The following is a 22,121-nucleotide window of genomic DNA, read 5'->3' on the forward strand; positions in this document are numbered from 1 at the left end:
TATTCTTATAGGAATAAAAACACTGAAACAATAATGGACTCTTGGGACCTGCAGTTCAGAAAATTAATTTCGGAGGAGAATACTGCACCAATAAAAAAATTTGCAGCTCCTGAAGGTCAGCTGTGCCAGGGGCAGTGGAAAGGAAAGAAACAATTATCTATTTCTAAATCACGTGTAACCAACACCTTAGCTGATACAATATTTATTGGTGACCACAAACTCTGTTCAGCTAGGATGCAAAATGCGAGCCAGGGTAAGCACTGCCTGTGCTTTCTGGGCTGTGTGTGTGTGTGTGTGTGTGTGTGTGTGGTATATGTATATGTGTGTGTGTATGGTATGTGTGTGCACACGCACACACACACATACATACATATACCACAAACTGTTTCTATTGCTTACTTCAGTGACTCCTTAACTATGAACACTTAATGCTCAAGAAGTCTCATCTTAGAGGAAGAAATGCTTTGATAAGTAGCTCTTCATTTTGCACAGCTGTCTGACAACCCTTAATTTACTCTGGTTTCCCAGAGTAATGGCAATTATTTCTGACAACGTTGCTCTTAGGTGGCTGCTCCCATAAGCATGGCTTGTCCTTCACCAGTGGTACAAGGTTTCTTAATCTCAAAGCAGGGCAGTAACAATTATTTTAACAATGTGGCTATAATTAGTTGTGTTCTGTTGCCTGAAAGTGGTTTTATATGAGCTCTCTGTATCTTTAAGCCCTCCTAGGATGCATTCACCTAGCTGGTTGTATTAGCACACATCACCATGGCACCTAAACAAAGGGAGCTTTTAAAGGGGGAAGTAAAACTCTGATGCTGTGGATATGTCTCAAGTTACTGGTCATGAGTTTTCTCAAGGGAAAGAGGCCCTTCTTTTCCTAGCAAATCCCAGGGAAATTTTTTCACTAGCTCATACCTCTGACTTTCCCTTGTGTGGACAACATGTGGATGTCCCCTGGTGCCTTCTGGCCCTAACAGCTCACTACCAACTCAGACCACTAGTGATAGCATGGTTCACTGTGGCTTCTTTTTTCCAAACCTGGCCTGGACGGCATTGCCCAGCCAGGTCTGAGGCCCTTTTTGGCTTGTCATGACATAGGTCACATCGAGTCCTCACTGCTGCGCTGCTCCTGGTTTATGACGAGTCTGAAAAAGAGGCCAGAACTACTCATCCAGTCAAGAAACTGTTCTTTCCAGCAGTCACCTTGAGCTCTGCTTCATGATCCTGGGTCTGGGTTTTGCTAACATCTCTGAAAAGCTTCTAGGCCAGGTTTATGGGAGCTGGTTCGCAGATTAGGGCAGCGACTCTCAACCAGGGTGCTGCAGTCCCCTTAGATGCCATGAGATCCTTGTAAGGGTGACACAATATTAGGTGTGCAAAGACCTACACATAGTTCACATGATAAGCCCAAGATTTCAAATAGAGACAAGAGTTGACAACACTCTGCCCTGTTGTGGTCTTTCTGAGCTCTTTGCAACAGAAGAATTGCTCTACTATTTTTTGGCAGTCAAGAAATGAGTGTAAGCTAAGAGGTGGCATTTTTTGAGGGGTACTTTGAGTCTGCCAAGGTGGAGAACCACTGTCTTGGGGTAAAGGTGGGAGTATGAGCAGAATACCTGACCCAGGTCCTGGCTAAGGACAGGCAATGACAAGGGACTCATCCTGCCTTCTCTTCCAAGGAGTGGAGCTTAGCAGGGGACACCTGCTCCTTGGGGAGCAGGAGTGGATGGGCGAACGCAGGCAATGATGTGTCAGGCAGATAGCCATTTGTGAAGAGCCTCCCAGAACAGCTGCTAGCTGGTGGCCAGGGGCTGTCATTGTGGCTCTAGGCTTTTTCCCCCAGGGAGGAGGTGAGTAGAAGGGACCAGGGTCTGCACCACATCTTTCTGCTCTCCCAGGAGAGGGGTGAAGCTAGGTCACATGCCCTCTCCTCATCTGTCCAGTTCAGTAGGTACTTTTTTTTACTAGTGAATTATTAATTAAATACTTCAAGACCAAAAAAGGAGATGGTTGCTAAAGCAGCTTTTAGAGATAATAGGGTAAATTATACACAAGGTCTTCATATGGTTTAAATCTTTTACAGGGTGGCCCCAAGATGCTCTCAATGACCCTTCTCATAAAAGGAGTGTGGATACTAAATGCTAATCAGTGGGCTGTGAGATTCACAGATGCTACATTGAGAAGGGCAAGCCCCAGGACAGTTGGCTACCACATGCCAATACAAAAGCCTTGATTCTGGCACCTTTTGGTCTCAGGCATGCATCCCCTCCCCCTGCTCAGCTGCCTTGGCTCTGAGACATCAAGCTCTCCAACCAGAGAAAATATGCAGCCACAAACCTACTTCTAGAAGGATGGCGAGAGCCTTCTCCCAACTCTAGGCAAACTCTGAGCAGGGCAAAGGGTGGCTTCACTATGGAAAGGAAGAGATGCTGGAGGAATTTGATGTCATTACAGTAAAAGAAATGGCTACAGCTAATATATTTTGGATGCCAGGTGTTTTGCAGTGTCTTTGTTTCAGGATCTCCAGAGAGCAGCTGGAGGCAAAAAAGCCTTTAGTCCCCTGGGACCAGCTAGAGGATAATAAACACACTCTCTCAGATGAGAATTTTTACCAGGATTATTCATACTTTAATGCCGCTAGACTGGGTCAGTGCAATTGCCTATAATGGAGACCATAATCAAAAGGTCACTCTGACCTGCAGGTATTGTAGACTATCACTGCTTATTCCTGAAAGCAGTGCCTGTGGTATATTATAGCTGTGGTTTGCAACGGCTCCCATGACGCTTCCAGGTACTTGGAAAATATGGTTTTGCAAGTTGTATAAATATCCTAAATTAGTTCCTTAGGATGCAAAGCTTATGCCATGGGCTCGGAGAGGCTGTAAGAAAGAAGGTGCATGATTCTGTAGTCCAATGATACAAGCATCCCCCTGGGAGTGGGAGACCTGAGTTCTGGTCCCGTCCAGCAACTGTTTCTGTCTCCTGTATTAAAAGCTACTGGATAAAGATGCACACAAGGTTTATGGAGCTACAGGATGGCAGCTCTGAGCATGTTGAGTAGCAGCACTTAAGGAGCCACGGGAACTTCACTGCAAAAGCCTAGATGCCTCCACATCCTCAGATGTCTATGGCAAAGTTTTTATGAACACAGTGGTCTGAACTGAACTTCAGATGCCTAAGTGCCTAAGACAGTGAAAAGAAAGTTCTCCGTGGATAGAGAAGTAGACTGAATGTCAGGAAACCAGGATTCAATACGTAGGAAGGCTTTAGTTCAAGGAATTGTAGGCTTGGTGCAGATATTATCAGGTGAAATTCCTTAATAGCACATGTCACGGAAGTCAAACAAGATGATCACAGCGGTTCCTTCTGGATTTGAAATTCCATTCCTGTCTGTCTGTCTTTGATCTTCTGTAGGACATCGGCCAAGTCATTTCCCTGTTCAGTGCCTCTGTTTTTTCCTCCTGCCCTGTTCTGCCTTGTCTAGTTAGGCTTTTGGGGGCATGGACTTTAGCCATCTTTGCCATGGAGTGCAGGGCACCAGTCTCAGCTGAAGTCTTTGTGCACTACTGTATTATGAGCAGTCATCACAGAGCACCATGATCCAAGTGACACCACCCTTACTGACGGCCCTGGCTGACGAGGCTTGGTGAACAAACCTGTTCTTCTCAGGTATGCGGGAGGTATTTCCTATTAAAGGGTGAGGCACAAGTGCACACTGCCATTGCTAGTGCCCATGTTTTATCTATGCAGCAGATGCAAAGAAAACATGAGTCTCCAGATCAGCATATATAATCCCTTTCTATTAAAAATGTAAAGAAAACAATTACATACAAGCCTCTTCCTCAGAGATTATCCATATGTCAGCTCCTAAATAAGAGACCCAATGTTCAGGGATGCTGAGTGCCTGTATCTTCCTCTGACTTTGGGGACGTCATGGTACTTCTATTCTGGAGCCTAAATACAGATTTAGCAACTTAATACTAATCATAAAGGTTACAAAAACTATATATGAGATATTTAGCATCTTTATTAGCACCATATGGAAACTACAACTAGGGTTTCCTGGCTGAACAAAAAAATTGGAAAAAATAAATTGCTTCGGGTCAATCTGAAACAAAGATCTTTATTTTCTTGCTGAAACAAAACCTGCAAAAATTGTGGTTCAGGATTTTTAAAATTCAATTTCATCTTAAAACTTCATTTCAGAATAAACATTGAGATATTCTGACTTTTCAATATTCTTTCCCAGTATGTTTTTTGGTCAAAACTATTCATTTATAAAGTGTATAAACAGCTTTGGTTACATGAAACTTCATTTTTCAGCAAACTAACTATTCATCTGAAAAGCTTCACCAGCTCAACCAATGAGCAGTAATATTGTACCAAAATGCAGCCCAGATATGAAGGCCTTGTGTGGTCAACATCCTTTTTACCCCCTTCAAAAAATCTATGAATATTTGATCCTGGAGGAACAAAAGACAGTCCTGCATTGTTCCAACTTCTCTTCCTTTCTGAGAAGCCGGGTCAAAAGAGATAGAAATACAAATGTATCAGTGCTATAAGCTTTAATTATAAACTCATCTGTATTCACTTCCCTAGCAGGAGAGTTGCTTTATTGACCTTTGAGAACAGGTTTCCAACGGTTTTCCACAATTTCGCAGTATTAAAAATGATGTGTTAACGTCAGCTGTAAAACATGCTCACTTTCACATTCACCAAGAATAACCTGCAATCTTGAAATCTATTGCAAGTGACATTCCACGTCCTATTTATACGCTTGAAATGAGTGCTACCACTTGCTCACGAATAGAACGGCATGGCAGCAGCCCTAGAAATAGTGCAACTGTAAAGATAGCATGAAAATTTCATGAATCAGGACCTTCACTCCAGCTCATTATAAAGCAGTTTGAATCCCCCCACCTTCCAAGAGCAATCTCAGGGGACACCTGGCTTTTCTTACCAATCTTATCAATACCTTCAACACAAAAGACTAATCGACTCTAAAGGGACATGCACCACTGTAACATTATCCTGGTGTGATTTGCAAGAACCTGATGAACAAATGCACAAGGCTTTTTTGTGGAACATCGAACACTGGAACATGATGAAATGCTAAAATGACAATTAAAACATTCCCATGGGCATGGGGCCGAGTGAGGAGGGGCAGGAGGGACATATAGGGAATTATTATTAAGGGAATAAGTTGATTTTTTGCTTCACTGAGGGATGATGTGAAGTGGAGAACTCATGAAGTGAAGTGATAAATAAAGTCAGTACCAGATGGCAAGAGAAACACAGCAGACAGCTCTCATACTAACAGAAGCAATGCTATTTATTGTTGCAATGTATGAAACAAGGGGTAGAAAATGGAAATACAGCTCACATACAGGATAGCAAGGCAGGAGATCTGGGCTCCATTCCTGGCTCCACCACTGACTTTGGTTTCTCATCTAATGCTATTTCCTATCTCCAACTTTGATGCTGTATCATTTTATGTTTCTAAATTATTTGAGACCCTTGAATAGAAGGTGCAGAAATGCAAAGCACCATACCTAGCTTGTTTTTAGAAGAGTATCTTCAAAAAGGGCATGTTCAATTTGAAATTTAGTTAATTAAAAAAAGCCAAACTAGCCTACTGTGCCAGGCCCACAATCTTCCCCACAAGTATTTGTGGTTTTGTGAATGTATCCCTGTCTTTTGTGGGAATGACCTATGCAAACATAACATGGAAACTCCCTGGCTTGCTATGCAGGGAAAACAGCAGAAATGACTACAGACAAAGTGTGGGAGATACAAAAAAGCAAGCACATGAGAAAGAGGGGTTGTTTTTGCTGCAGTCTCTATTTGGTTATAGCAGGCATAGGAATTATTCTCAGTAAAGAGCAGGTAAAAAAAACACAGTGTTTTTAGTGAATATGCAAGCAGTTGGGTCCTAATAAAGGTGTGCATGGTGGCACTGAGGGAGCAGTGTGATGATTTGGGGGGTGCTCATTAACCAGATAAAAAATATACATACATATTCTACCAGTCCTCCATCTGTCCTAATGTGAAATGTTTCATTTTATAAGGACTTAGAACAATGAGAACAAATTAAAAAACACAAGGAAAAAGAAGCTAAATTCACTCAAACAGGTCTTACCCTACAGACTTATTTTCACTCATCTCTCTAACTTGGCCAAGCGTATAGGCCAAAAGTATCCCTGCCTAAAAAGTTTCTCCTGAAGAGTGATATTTTGTAAAGCAAGCAAGCAAGCAAGAAAACAAACCCCAATGCAAGTCATGAAGGGGCCTGCATGTAAATTTGCATATATTTGGGGAAATCCTGCCGGTGCCACATCAATCCTGGAGAAGTATTATTTTTATAAAAAACAATGACACACTGCAAAGGGGCATTTTGCTGCCTTTCCTTTAATTCCAGCCAAAGTACCCAGTTTCACAATATTGAAATTGGTAGAGTCATCTGTGAATATATTGAAATCAGCAGCTGACTGGAAGATGGGATTTCTCCCACTACTAGCTGTTACTCAAAAATCTGCATATCTTAATGCACCCTTCACAAACTTATGATGTTGGCACTGAGAAAACCAGTTGCAAGTTTGGGTGCCTAACGCTAGCTACTTAGTTTTGGCTATTTTAGTGTGAACTTGGACGAGGGAGGCCCAGCTCTGAAGTTATAGCCATACGCTACGATGCAATGTTCTCTACAAAAGACACCAAGACATAATGGAACAATCTTGCCTTAAGTATGGGAAATCAATCTGGCCTCAATTGCTCAAGTCTCCACCCCATGACCTTGTTGTACCAGGACTGTCATTTTCCATCAGACTAAGGAACAGTTGATCTAGTCGTCCACTTTTGACCAAAGTGAATTATTTCTTACACCTCGCACAAGTCCTTGGCCTTCACAAAAATCAACCTTGCCCCGTGTGCTCTGGTCCCCTATTCATGAAGAACTTAGAGCAGCGATTCTCAACAGGGGAACCACAGCACCCTGGGGTGCTGCAACATCCTCTGAAGGGTCCCAGGAGCTCTGAAGAGATAAATTAATCCAGGTGTAAGGAGATAAGCAAAGGCTTGGGCTCATTCCTGCCTGCTCCCCACCCAGTCCCTCTGCAAGGAGGTAAGCAATGTAAAAAATTAATTTTTTGAAATAGGCTGCCACTCAGGTCACAAAAGTTATAGAAAGGTGCTTCAAGTCTGAAAGGGTTGAGAGCCACTGACTTGGAATGAAACCATTGACTCATTTCATGTAGCCTGCTGAAATGCCATCTGCAGCATTAATTTCTGCTCGTGGCCATTACTCATTTGGGATGCATTTCAAAGTTTGCTAGAGAATGGCAGGTTACAACTCAACAGTGTTTTGTTCTTGGCAGCAAAGCTGCCCAGAAGTCCACAGTGTGGGAAAGAGGGGGAGAAAAAAGAAGATGGTACTGCACTGTAAACTAGAGGAGGATCTTTTTGGCAATGTCAGCAGTGGGCAACTTCTCAATGCTTAAGTCAGTGTGCAGATAAAGGAACATTTGCTCCACACACAGAGATACAACATGGGAGGCAACGACTGAAGTGCAAACAGAATATTGCTATACACAGAGCAACATGTGGATTGCCAATACCGGCAGGGGAATTTGATACTTGCTGATCATAAAAATGACTGAGGATAAAATATTGTGCATCAGATTTTATTTGGCTTTATTCAAAAGAGAATGAGAGAAGGGGATGTCTACTTTGAAATCTCTGTTCTTTTTTAAAAAGTTAATGCAGGGACAAATCCCAACCCCAACTTTTCCTAGAACATGAAACATCTTCCTTTGTTCATTTCTCTTTCATCTTTTGAGCATCTTTGGTTCTGGTCAATATGGAAAACAGAAGTGTAGAAATATAGCAACAAAACCTGTTTTCATGATATTTCCAGCCCCATTTTGCAGACTCAGGGGACTGAGAACTTAACTGACTTCTGAAGCTTTTAAGGACTCAGCAGACATTAATTATAAAACAGACTTAAAACATTCCTTTTTTAGCTCTTATTCCTATTTTAGATCATCACCATTTTCTTTATAATCTCCTCCAGGTATTTGAAGACAGTTAGCAAATCCATGCCTCCCCGCAAGTCTTCTGTTCTCTAGACTAAAATATCTTATAGGGGAAATTTAGGTTGGAGATTAGGAGGATCTTGCTGGCTATGAGGGTGGTCAAGCAGTGGAACAGACTGCCTAGAGAAGTTGTGGAATCGCCATCCTTGGAAACTTTCAAAAGCAGGTTAGACAGTAGGACTGTGCGAAGCTTTGGTAGCCGATTTGATTTGGAGGAGATTCGGCCCGATTCGGCGGCCAAATCTCCAAATCCAAATCAAATTGGGAGACCCATTAAAAGGTCTGAATTGAATCGGAAGCCTCCAAATCAATCCGGAGAGATTCAGAGCGATTTGGAGATTCGGCCATAGACTATGTATACAGGCAGTCCTTGATGATGCTGGACACAGCTGCCTGCACATGGTAAGTCTGCTGTAGCGGGTGGAGGGGGGAAGGAAAGGGGCATTGTGGGGTGCAGATCAACCAGCATGTCAACCCCTACAATTTCATTGGTGTCAAAGGTCACGTGACATCACTTCCTGCTATGATACCACTTACTGTGATGTCTTTGAATATGGTCGCAGGCCCACTGGGTGATAAAAAAATTGTGATCCGGCCCCACATTCAAAAAGGTTGGACACCCCTGATGTAGACTGAGGAGTCAGTGGGTAAGAGATATGCTGGGTGGGGAGGGGAGAGAATAGGGGGGTGAATGTAGCAGTTAAATAGTGGAGAAGAACCTGGGGAGTCAGATGCCAGGCAGGTGATAATGTGTCATAAATCCAATGTCTATATTTAGTCCATGATGTTTTGTATCCAGGAGGTTGATGAAGTGGAGTTCATAGGCTCGCCTCTGAGAAGTGTTTTGAAAATTCCCTTTGAGGATTAGGACTGAGAGATTGGGGAGAGAGTGGTTTTCTTGTGAGCCATGTGCCCTCACAGGTAATGGGGTATTCTTGCCTTTGATAGATTTCCAGCATGCGTTCATTCTGGTGCACAGTTGTTGTTTAGTCTCTCCTATGTATTTTCCATCAGGACATTTGGGGAATTGGATGAGATACATTACATTTCTGCAGGTGCAGCTGTAAGATGCAGGGATGCTGATTAGGCCTGCACGAAGCGGCTAGGATTTACTTCGGATTCAGCCAATTTTGGGGACAGTGATTCAATTTGGTGATTTGAATTACTGTCCCAAATCGATTCGGCTGAATAGGCCAAATCTCCGAATCAAACAGCCCCCACCCCGCCCGCTCTCCCAGCCTTGTCAGTGGCTTCCCGGCCTGGTCCCAGCATTTAAAAAAAGCCCCGCACTCACCAGCTCTTGACAGGTAGGGGGGCAATCCTTGCTGCCCCCCACTGCCGCATGCTGCCTGTGGGGGCTCTGAAGTCCCAAGCCATGAGCCCCCAGAAGTCCTGACAGCTGCTGCAGCAGCAGGTGAGTGCAGGGCCTTTTTTTTTTTTAAAAAAAAAGCTGGATCACATTGATACTGGCTGGAGCCAGGCGGGGCTGGGAGAGTGGGTCGGAGTCAGGGGGTGCTCAGGGGGGCTGGGGGAGCAGGCAGGGAATGGGGTGTGGCGGGGGTCCCCCCATGCCCCCCCCCTCCTGACCCCTACTTACTGGCACAAAGTCCAGGTCCAGCTCCCTGCGGTGGCAAGCAGGGACTGCCCAAATCTCCAAAGCTCTCTGAATCTTTTCTGAATTGATCTGGAGAGCTTTGAATCGATTCAGACCTTTTTATTGGTCTCCCTATTCAATTTCAATTCAGAGATTCGGCCACTGAATCACGCCGAATCTCCTCTGAATCGAATCAGCACCCAAAGCTTCGCACAGCCCTAATGCTAATGCCTCTGTTGTGGGGTGCAGTAATTCTGGGGGTGGTGGAGATGTGTTGGTAGGTTTTGCATTTCTTGTCATGGTGTGGTCTGGATCCATTTGGTATGGTCTGGGTCCATTCAGCCTGTTTCTCACTCACTGACTCCTCAGTTTACATCTTCATTAATTGCCTGTCTTGCATGCATACCAACCCAGGCGCTGGCTTCTTAACTATTCATTTCATACAGGCAGAGCACACACCAATTGCAGAGACTTCCTCAGCCTGACAAAGAGTTTTTAAACCCAAAAGTTTGCTAAAAATTTTTTCCCCAACTATTTAAGTTGGTCTAATAAAAGATATCAGGTTCACCCAAAGAACCTTGTCTGCCTATATCTTTTTATAGTATTCATCCGTGCCAGAATGGTTCAAGATAGAGCTATTATAGTATTCATCTGTGCCAGAATGGTTCAAGATAGAGCTATACCAAAGCTAACAATGTTGAGTTAACCAGGGTAGCATTTTTGGCTAATTTTCCCATCAAGGAATCTTTCAACATCAAGGCGGTTTGCCTGGTAAAAATGATGGCATCTCTTTAGAAGCCCAGCAATAGTACCTGAGTCGACAGCAATGCAACAGCACGTAGAAACAGAATACGGGAAAGCTTCCCCTGGGTCAAGTCCAGTCCCCGTCTATCCACATTATACAATCCCCTCCATGAACCTAACAAGCATCTGACAACCATGAGTCTTACTGCTCTCATGGTCAGGAACCTCCTGATTTCCAGACTAAATATATGGGTGTAGTCTGCACATGAATTTGTTCTTCTAACATTTTCCTCTAGCTTCAAGCGCCATTCTCTGTCCTTGGTGTTTATTCTGCCAATATCTTTATAAAGATCACTCATATGCACTCTCAGTCTTTGTTTCATTAGGTTAAACAAGACACAATGCGTGAAGAAGCATTTCCTTTTATTTGTTTTTAATTGGCTGTGTTGTTAACTTCACTGACTGACCCCGTGTCCTTGTATTAACAAATGGGGAAAAAAGAAAGGTTTTCACCAAAACATTTCATCACCTTAAAATGCCTTGATGAAATCACCACTAAACTTAAATCCTCTCCTCCTACCCTAGGCCCTAACTTTCCCTTCTAACAATTTTGGCCCTCTCCTCCACCTTTTTGCCTCCCAACACAACTCAGTTGTTGCGCTATTTCTCCTTCCTGCTCCTGGCTACCCAGTACTTAAGAGATTTTTCTCGCTACGGGATTATGGTGGGAAGGCAGCTTCCTGTCACATTTATTTTAAGGTAAACTGGTAGAGTGCCCTTTATGGTATTTCAATAGGAAATAGTACAGGAACAATGTCCCAAGCAGTATCTCTATTGAAAATACTGTACAAAGGGAGTTTACCACAAGAGGAAAAGCAGTTTAATCATTTGAGTTAATCATTGTAGGTGGTTTAGTGTCCCTGAGGGTCTGTAAAATAAAATACAATGGGAAAACGAAACATAACTGAGCTCCAACTCTTTTCACTAGAACTAAAGGAGGATCTTAGGCATTCACAACCTGGCCCAAAGCCCATTGAAAGCACTGATTTCAATGAGTTCTGGATCAGACACATAGGCACTTCTGTGCAGGGGCCAGTAAGCCTATGCAGAGATTAATCATGGTAAGATTCATACTGGTTCTTTAAGCCTGACTTGTAGTCTTAGAATACAGCAAAGCCGGTGTCACAGTGAGCACTGGCCCACATCTGCAGGATGGCTGTAGGTCTTTTAGTGTGGAAGCAATAGGAGTGGAAACCGCTCTCCTAGTCCTTCAACGAAACAGCGACACTGTCAGAGTGGACACCAACATTGTGGGGCAGCAGCCACTGATAACGTGCCCCTATCAAACAGGAAACCCTCCCCAACAGCCACTCGGAGTGAGGAAAAGGAAGAGGGTATTTGTGGTACCTGTGTCCGTCTAAGGACATAGGCAATCTCTCATATTAGACCAACTAAGATAGTTGGAAAAATTCTTCACAAGCTTTCAGGTACAAACATCTTTCTTCGTGGTCAGGAAGTGCCTGCATTGTTTCGTGCTCTTCCTAGATGGGATGGAATAGAAGCCAGAGGCCAATATGCAAGCATGCCAGTCAGTGAAAATGCAAACTGGATCCAATCTCTTAGGTCTAATCCTCAAAGGGAATTTACAAAACACCTTTTGCAGACGAGCCTACGAACTTCACTTCATCAACCTCCTGGATACAAAAAATCATGGATTAAATATAGACATTGAATTTGTGGCACATTATAGCCTGCCTAACATCTGATACCCCAGGTAACCTCTGTACTATGTACCAGCTACATCTTATCACCAGGTCTACATTCCCCTTCCCCCCTGCCTGTTTCTCACCCACTGACTGCCTCAATTTGCATTTTCACTGACTGGCGTTCTTGCATACTGGACTCCGGCTTCTATTCTATCCCATCTAGGAACAACTACAGATGCTTCCTCAGCCTGAAGAAGGGTGTTTGTACCCGAAAGCCTGCAAAGTAGAATTTTCCCAACTATTTTAGTTGGTCTAATAAAAGATATTGGGTTTACCCAAAGAACTTTGTCTGAAAAGGAAGAGGAGAACTTAACTGCCAAGCCAAAGGTAGCAACAAGAAGTTAGTGGGGATAGCATAAGGGAAAATGTAGGGACAGCTCTGTAATCCTGCTACCAAAAGCAATGGTTATTCGGGATAGCTGGCTTATGCACCACAAATGTATAAGGAAAACTAAAAGAATTACATTTCTCCCACTCCTCACCTTTACATCAGGGCCATTAAGGAAGGACATGATTCTCTGTTATGTACAGATTCTCTGTTATGTACATACAGCAACTGGAGATCCTTACGATGGAGGTGGTGGATCACATTGATGCTGACTGCACTGCTTTCTAGTTGCAGGCAATGCATGATGACGTGGGGAAATCTTGCGCATGAGGCCTGGCAACCATAGTATGAAAGCTCAGTCACAGAATCATAGGTCTGTCCCCAGCAGCATTGTTGGGGCTGCACAAAGCAGCCCCAGGAGCCCCTAGTTGCTTTGAAACCCAGCAGATAGACTAACTAGAGAGCAGAAATTCCCAGAAAGGATTTCCAACCAACAGAGCCACTTAACAGACTGCTTCCAAGCACAGAAGGGGTATAAATTAGCAACAGAGGAAGAGCAAAAGGGTTTCAAAGCTCTTACACTGACATAAAAATCAGAGACGTTTTGGGAAGGGCCGATTAAATATTTTCCACTTAAAAAGAATTATTGTCAGATCAGATCCATAAAGCATGTTTATTTATTAAAAAGGCGGTGCCTGTATTTGAGCTTCAGGACACCTCTAATAGTCATCTGTGAAGCAAAACAACCCTCCAACTCTTTTGCTTATGTGATACTGAAGCTAAGGGGTCATTGCAGAGGCTGAATATAGCATTCTCCATCGCTATAAAATGAAAACAAAGTGCTGCCCTTGGCAATTCTCACCAGGTTGAAAGATCCTCAACAGTTGTTCCCATCATCTCCAACCTCCCAGCAAATCCAATGTTGGCTTGAAACTCAGTAAGTCTCCTCACAAGCATATGCAGCTAGCAAGCATTAATAAATAATATAGTTGGGAAAGGTGTTAGACAAGCCTTTGGGCATCAAATGCCCTTCACCAGGTCTTAGAAAGCTTGTCTAGTGGGCACCATAAGAGTTATTGTCAAACAAATCTTGCTCCTCACTTAATCCCTAGACCATCACAGCCACAAGGCCACTACAACACATAATAAATAGTGGCGTTTGTGTGTGTCTATAGCCCTTCGTTGTCATATCCAAGTATCTCACCAGCCTCATCCAGTCTATCCACACAGCAGCCCTGTGAAGTAGGAAGCTGTAATAAACTCCATCTTACAGGTAGGAGCCTGAGCCACAGAGAAATAAATGACTTGCCAAGGTTGCTCACAGCATTTGTGGCAGAGCAGGGAACCGAGCTTGGGACTCTGGAGACTTGGGGAAGTAGGACTGTAACAACGGGACCATGCTTGTACCTATAATCCTGTGAGGACAGCTGCTTTTCATGGACAGCCACAAAGCAAATAGAGATAATGCCTGCTGTGGTATCAAGTTCACTTGCTTATATAATCACAGAAAAGTAGGGCTGGAAGAGACCTCAGGAGATCATCTAGTCCAGTCCCCCGCTCAAGGCAGGATCACCCCTGACTAAATCATCCCAGCCAAGTATCTGTCTAACCTGCTCCTGCAAATTTCCAAGGCTGGAGATTCCACCAGATCTCTAGGCAGCCTGTTCCAATACTTACGGCTCACACGAGACAATATCAGTCTAGCTAACAACCATATTTCATGTATTTTAGTGATACATTATATTTAGCGGAGGCTCACAAAAATACACACCTAAAAATGACAGTATTTTCCTGCTGTGTCATTTCCATGCGAGACACTACAGGTGCCACTGGGCTATAATAGGATTTTGAGTGGGAGGAAAGGCAGTCTATGCTTTGTGAATTCATGCAGTATTTACTCTGGTAGTTGCTCTCCAGACTAGGTAAAACTGTGTCTGATTTAGATGGCGCTGTTGAAGGGGCTAGAGTTGACCATCTATACTTGGACTGCAGTGTCCAATCTTGTATTTAGGAACTTAGATGCTGCTGCAGCAGGTACCACAGAACTCGATCAGACCTGATGAACGGGACAGGCTGCTCAGAGGTTATCTGAAATAGTCAGCCATGCAGTCTGTGCTCTAGAGCCCTTGTGTTTTCAATTTAGGCTGTATCATACTGGTCAACAGATCAACTGCACATCTGCAGTGGCGGAGATGTCAAGTGGGGAACGATTGGGGATCTGGAGACAGTAAATTCTGTGTTGGGAAGCAACAAAAGATGCTGAAGCAACGAGAGACGCTGGGGCTTATGTGTTCAGCACAGAATCCTGGCCAACCAGCTGCCTCGATGGATGACATTTCATGGGAATCCTTCCTCATCTGATTGGTTTTCAAATATAATTAGATATTAAAACAAATGAAATCGAATCAAGAAATTGATTTTCTCTATTGAACATTGTCATCCCAAATAAATTCAACAGACTACAATGGAGATAGGCAGGCATGCCTACATGTTTAAAACCTCAACAGAAGCCACCACAGTATGTACAGATAGAAGCATGGGAATAAACCATTACAATTAAATCATAGAGAAAGCACGCACATTACTGGTGGGGTACTGGTACAGACAAGGAATGCATGACAACACCCACTTTTGAGGAACTCCCTAGCAATCTTTGTGGGTCATCGTATACAATGCGACGCTCCTTCACTGGTCCAATAATACAAACAGCAGAGCTGACCCACTAAACACTAGACAAAGTTTCTGGTAATATTTTTTTCAGGGAAACTGCTGATGAAAAAAACTCAACCACTCATCTCCCTCATGAGATCAATGTGGGGTTTTTTTACAGTGCTACCAGCTGATCATTCCCACAGAGATAAAAGCAGTGCTTCCTTGAGAAGCTGTCCCGCCAACAAGGTGCTGGCATGATGGATTAGACAGGGAAGGAGGAAGGAACATAGCAAAGATTTCAAGTTAAAGCATACTTTCACCACTTCACGCTCTGGGAAAAACCCTCACAAGATGATATGCAAACTCAAAAGAGAGTCATGCTGAGTTCAGCTGCAAGCTAAAATCCTGCTGAACCACTGAGTGCAATAATTTGCATTTAAGAGAAGAATAAAATGACCCAAAGTTAGTCAGGATGTGAGACGGCGACTACATATTCAGATTGGACCGATTACATCTCCACGCTATTTCGATGAAATGCATTAACAAGAGCCTGCATGAATTAGTGAAAACCAAATTGGACCATGTTAGCATGGCTGGCTCTGCTCCCTGCCTCCAAATGCATCGTTCTGGGACGTCTGGCAACCCAAGCAACCCTCCTGCAGCAACAGGCTGACTTACAAAGGTTTAAAGTAGGGGCAGGCAATTATTTTGGGCAGAGGGCCGTTTACTGAGTTTTGGCAAGCCATTGAGGGCTGCATGACAGGCAGCCCAGGGCAGATAAATATTAATTTTCTAAATTTTTTAGGGGCCCCACGGGTGAGATAGAATGGCCTGGCAGGTCGCATCCAGTCCCTGAGCTGCATTTTGCCCGCCCCTGGTTTAAAGCAGTGGTGTTTTCAAGGGTTTTTTTTACAGGGGGGAAAACAGGCTGCATTCATAGACTGGCCTCCCAACCAGCAACTTAGCCCATACTCCCTGCTCAACTAGAGGGCTAGCACAACTCGTTGGGAGATAATGGACATTTAAAAGATGCAGCTATTGAGGCATTTCCCATTCAAGTTGAATCTTCTGGACCAGCAGAGGCAGTGAAAGGCATTGCTGCTCCACCACCTGCCCCGCTCCAACAACGGCTCCTTGAGTCTAGCTGCCCTTGGGAAACAACGTGCCGCCCTTGTGCTAGTCTGACGCAGTCAGGTGCACTGTGCAATCAGCAAACAATGCAATATAAATATAGCACATAGAGGTTTCCTGTATGTAAACCCTCCTCCTCTGGGCTCATCCATATAGACTGTAAAATTTTGGGGCAGAGACTGTCGCTCATTATGTGATTGCATATCCCGTAGCATGACGGGATCCGGACCTACCTGAGGCCTCTAGATGTTATTACCATGTATACAAGGTTAAAAGAATGCTCTTTAGGTTTCAAGGTCAAGGCCACTGTTAAGGTGCTTGTTCAAGGTTAATTCGGTCCCTTGACGTATCCATCCTGCACGCAGAATGACACAGTATGCTTCTGGAACGGTTAATACGTGGTTCAGATAACGAAGGATGGCACCACATGCACAGGCAGCCATGACTATGGCATTTCCTCACTTTATGTTTGAAAAGTGGCGTTTTTAAATGTTAGAAAAATCTCAGCCCCGTGTTTAAAAACGTTTCGCGGATGATCCTCTGTTTTTATCCACTGGGGAAAGATAGAAAGGCTCAAAAATAGAACAAAGGGTGAAGAAGAGGGTTTTACCTTATTTTAACCATTCCCCGCCCTATTTGATGAAATCAAGGTGGGAAAGGGAACAAATGTGGGAATTTTCTAAATCATCTTGAAAAAAAAAAAATCTTTTCCAAATGTAGTTGAACAATTAAATATTTTGACAAAAATTATTTGTTTTCCATGGGAAAAACCTGGTTCCTATTGAATATGCATCTCTTCCCCACACACTTTTTTTTTGGACTAAAATGTTGTTCAGCAGCTAAATTCAGTCATTATTACTTCAAGCACTTTGTAAGCTGGCCCAGCCCAAGTGTCATTTTGTGCAACAACCAGAAGGCATGTTGCTAGCCCCAGGGGTTTAGCGCTGGATGAGTGTTACAGGCCTGCAGCAGGCAACGGAGCTGCAAAAAATATCTGAAAACAGTAATGTCACAAGAATTTTTTTTATACTGCACCTTGCATCTTAAAGCTTCCCCAATAAGCACCTTGAGGGCTAAACAATCTGGTCTAGTAGGGTCAGGAGGAGCCAGGGATCAGGAAAATGAACATTAAAATCACCCTGTTCAGAATTCAGCATTGCACTTTTCTTCTAAATATAGGCTTGAGCACTCCCCTCTAAATGGTCGTTTATTAACATGACAGAAACATTTCCACATCATTTGTCACAGTTCAGCGAGTTTTGTTATCTTTGCTCAAGCAAGGCAGACAGCAGACCAGAACGGCACGTCTGAGTGGAGGTGAGCTGCGTGGGAAGACTGCATCACACCTCCAGGTGATGGGCCCGGCTCCACCTAGAGCCGTTTGCTTTTTACCTCCAGAACTGGCATTCACACACATGCTCACACATACAGAAGTCACAGCAGACAAATAAAACTCAAGGCACCTTGTATCAGTGTCCCAGGTCTAAACCTGCTTCCAACAAATGATCCAAGCACTCGTTTTTCCCTTGATGCCCCTTGCACACTCCCGTTTTCCGAGCCATAACTCTGCCCATTCCCAAGTCCCTCCTCAGGGGTCCCTGAACTCAACCGGAGTCTTCCCCTGGACTCGGCATCAGGCCCATTAGCCTTGCTTCCTTTGTGATGCCCACAGAAACCAACCCGACCCCAACACGATAAAATCTTCCAAGAACTGATTTCTTCTGAGCTTCCCCATGTGCTCTGCCTTCTCTGGTTTTGCCTACCGGCTATGAACCCTTCGTTTTCATTTTGCATCTCGAACTGCCCACCATGCGTGCTTGGGATGTTTCAAGGGACAAATCCTGCCCACCTTCTCTGTGCATCTTGTTTGCAAGATGCAAAGCTACTGCATGTTTTATACAACCTTTAACTATTACTCAGGCATGAGCTGTGGCAACATGGACATGAACTGCTTTCTCAAACCAGACTTGTAGTATGGACACAAACACATTTACACCACTAATCTGCCTTTAGACCGATGTAAATGTGGAGGAGACGGATGCACAATGTGCGGTCTTGCACCAGTGAAAGTCACTTCATTCTGGGGCAAAGCTACCACCCAGAAAGCTGGGAGTAAGTCTGTCTTTCAATATCTAGGCAGCATGGAAGGGAGGCCCGACAAGTCCCTACTGCTCCCAGGCAGTGAAATCCCTGTTCTACTGATAGTACGGCAGAGGGATATTTATATCACTTCGCCGCTTCATAACCAATGGAATGAATCTTATATCCATTGGATACAATGCCTGGGATAATAAGATAATAACCCTGCAATAAAATGTGAAGAGCTTTGCAACCAGTTTTATGTTCTCATACAATGTGGCACCTAAACTACAAACACTTCCATTCAATATGCATGTTTTTTCAATTCCCGCTGCACCACATTTTTCACATAAAATAACTGTGTTGAGACCTCACTTACGACAAGAAATCAATTTTAATGTGGAGGTACTCCCCTGGGGCATCACACGCAACATTAGAATAAGAGGCAGCTAGCGCTTCCGTTCTTCTCCCAAGTGCACTACAAAGAAAGAGAGAGATTCCCAAGTGGATGGGCTGTTTGGATATGAAACAACCGAACTGTTTCAGTCGAACCGTCGAGTCAGAGGAAGTAGGCTGCTAGGCTTGGCTGGACACAAATGGGGGATTATGTCATGCCCTTTTTTGTTCAAATAGATTGCCAAGCGGTGCTTGGGGGGAGAATCTCTTCTGCTTTGCTACTGCTCCCTGCTGCTCTCGACTGTTGTTGCAAACATTTTAAAATTTAAGATAAAAAAGTGACTCCTTCCCAGTGGAAGGACCTACCCACCATGAACATCAGCATCTGTAAACTGTATGCACAGGAATGGGCGACCTTCCCTTCCCATTTCCTGGCAAGATCTGAGGCAGACGGATGTTAAATCACTCATCCACGTCTAACAGGAAGGTGGTGGGACAGCCAAAACTGAATCTGGGAGCCCAAGCTTGCAGTTTTGTATGGTGACTTTAAAGCATATCTTAATTTAATCCAGTGGGAGCCAATCTTTCTGGTAGGCATGCCAAAAATTAACCCTGAACCTTCCCCAAGTGCCACTCTGATATCCTTCCCTTACCTGATCTACTGCTCTGCTTTCTGCTCCCTGCCTGGCCTTCAGCTCTGCTTTCTGCTTCCTGCTTTATCTGCCACTGTGCTGCCTGTCTGCCCTCCAATCTACCATGCACCATGCACACTTGTGGCACCCATGCTGCAGGTTGGCCACCGTTGACCTAATCCATCCAACTATAATCTCTCCCTGGACACTGCTTGCTCCCAGTAAAAAACCTGGAAATCAAGAGGCAGAATTTTTGGCCTGAAATGACTCCTAATAAAGTCCATCACTCCCAAGTCCATGTTCCCACTAACTGGTAGGCTGGTAGATTTAGTTCCCCAGTTACTAGGTTCCTGGTACATTTTTCATACCAGGGCTACTAAAGCTGGCAAACTCTCAAAGATGAAAGATAAATGCATTAAGTTTATTATTAAGTTGCAACAGGGTTCGGTTGAGCAGGGAGGAGAATCAGATTCAGCTACTGGGCTGAGACACGGTATTAGGAATGGAAGAGATGGGCAAAACTGTGACCCCTTGCAAATCACAGTATTGTTTCTGAAGACTGGAAAAAGAAGCACCGTGTGCTGCAACCAAAATGCTTGATGATGCATCAACGCAAGGTGGGAGGCCAAAGCATTTTTTTTTTTTTAGGACTGAAACGAGCTAGCATCTCCTCCCCAGTCTGAATCCCCACCTTATCAATGGGAATGTAACGTGTCTCAGCAGATTCCTTGCTTTTGTCCTAATTCAGTCAACACAAACTGTGGCTCTGTTGCTTTAGTATGAACAACATGCATTATGAATGTCTTTGCAATTCACAGGTTACTAGATCTCCTCATGGGATATTTATCAGAGTCCTTTTGCAAAACTCTTGGACTAGCTGGTGTATATTATCTACACTTTATCTTGCTATGTGATCTCCCAACATCCACCCAAGGCAGTTTCTTTTGCTATCTGTTCTTGTCATCTGTGAGGGGAATGCCCTTAAGGGTGCTAAATGCTTGTGTCTGCTGACAATTTATAATGGTAACCTGAACAGGCTAGAAGGAAAAAGAAATACGTATAATGTGGTCATCACAGCTGCGCAATGGGCTGGATCCTCTTCTACTCTAAAGGGGATTAGGCACGTTTCAGAGGCAGAGCATCTGGCCTCGTGCACACCATAAAAACACCATTTCAAAGACTACCTTACCGGTACTGCTGTGCTTCCTACCCAGAGACAAGGACTTCACGCACACATCCCCCAATTCTCAGTTTTTCAAAGCTATCGTTTCACTGGTTTTGATGGTTACTCTTCATTTGCATGCATCATTTACATGCAGGGCCTCACTGACATCATGAGGTTTTGCTGACATCATGGCAACAACTGCACGAGGTGGACCAAGTCACACGATTGTAGCTGTGTGCGCTCCAGTAACCGAATTCAATGGAGGAAGTACAGGATGAAGTTTTCTGGCCTCCATTACATGGAAGGTCAACCTAGATGCTTGCAACAGTCCAGACAGATTCTAAATTGTCCCTCCGAGCAGAAGATATGAGCTCAGGTGACTTCTTTGCTGACTTTTTCTCCTTCAACTGCATTCTGGTGGCATGAAAAAGGTTCAGGAGACTGAACCAGACAGTGGAAAGAGATTGCCTAAGGTCCTAGCTAAACTGTAACTTCTGTATTGCATCAGTCCTCCAACAACAGGATAGTGCCTTTACGAAGCTATTAAAGATCAATCCTGCAGTGTATGTGGGATTAAATGTTTCTGTATGCATGTCTCCAAAAAAATCTAACTTCAGGAGTGTAGTGCGTTTCAGGCACGCAGCTGAAACACAATTTGGCTGCAAGATAAAAATGGTACTCTAAATTGCAGCCGGGGAAAGAATGCCCTGTCTGAATTCTGCAGAGTTTTACAAATTTATTAACTGCATTTATTGGATTATGTGACTGGCCAGCCATGAAGCTGCTGCCATATAATCAATTGCCAGTTGGTAATCCAGTCTGACTTTCCTTGGCTGGGAATTTCCAGTTCACATTAAAAATGTAGATACACTCTCCCTAAGGTGGTTTTAATGGATTATTTGCACTGTCTAGGTGGCTATACTCACTTGGCCTTTGGCCTCTGGCTTTATATAGCTACGTGGAATCTGCTGTAGTTGACCAGAGACAGATTCTTGTGGTACAGAGACACTCAGATATGGCCGTAGGACAGCAAGGGACTACAGGAGAAATGTTGGATCAGCTACTACACCACGACTATGCAAATTGTTAAAAATTACAGGAACAACTCAGTTAAACTCAAAAAACACAGCATTAGCTCAAGCCCTCTTCACAAGGCTGAATGGATTCACTGCTGGGACTGAAGTTTGCTCTGCTCAGGATCCCCCCACATGTGAATACTTGAAGCATGTCTAAACAAAGTCCCTTTGGGTCTTTTTTCAGGCACTCGCTAAGACTCAGGAAAACCAAAGATTACTGGGGATTTTCACTTTTCAGCTGTCTCACTGGAGTTGCCTCAAGGAAGCCTGATTCTCAACAGGCAGGCTGGATGGCACTTTCTGAAAACCAGGCCCTTTGAAAGCATCTAACCTCGGACACCCAAAATCACAGGTCAATTTTGAAAATTGTCACTGTTGTCTGCTGTGTAACAACACGAACAGGGTTATCTTGAGTATCAGTGTCCACTAAACCATAGTATATGAATAGTCAACCAGAAAAATGGG

The 22,121-nt window shown here is 43.9% G+C and overlaps 1 protein-coding gene across 9 annotated transcripts in view; it reads right to left on the reverse strand.

Annotated features, from left to right (window-relative positions):
- The window catches only part of CTIF (cap binding complex dependent translation initiation factor), a 321,855-nt gene that overhangs the window by 121,048 nt on the left and 178,686 nt on the right, over positions 1-22,121 (reverse strand). For 7 of the 9 annotated variants that reach the window (XR_002093006.2, XR_002093005.2, XM_006259046.4 and 4 more), the window contains one exon: positions 18,767-18,865. The exons of the other annotated variants lie outside the window; for them this stretch is intronic. Coding sequence is in view for 5 of the 7 variants with exons in the window: in XM_006259046.4 (XP_006259108.2) it covers positions 18,767-18,865 (99 nt within the window). In the remaining 2 variants the exon portion in view is untranslated. The remainder of the gene's footprint in view (positions 1-18,766; positions 18,866-22,121) is intronic. 9 annotated transcript variants of the gene reach the window in all.

This window comes from Alligator mississippiensis, chromosome 3, assembly GCF_030867095.1.
Source record: "Alligator mississippiensis isolate rAllMis1 chromosome 3, rAllMis1, whole genome shotgun sequence".
NCBI classification, from domain to species: domain Eukaryota; kingdom Metazoa; phylum Chordata; order Crocodylia; family Alligatoridae; genus Alligator; species Alligator mississippiensis.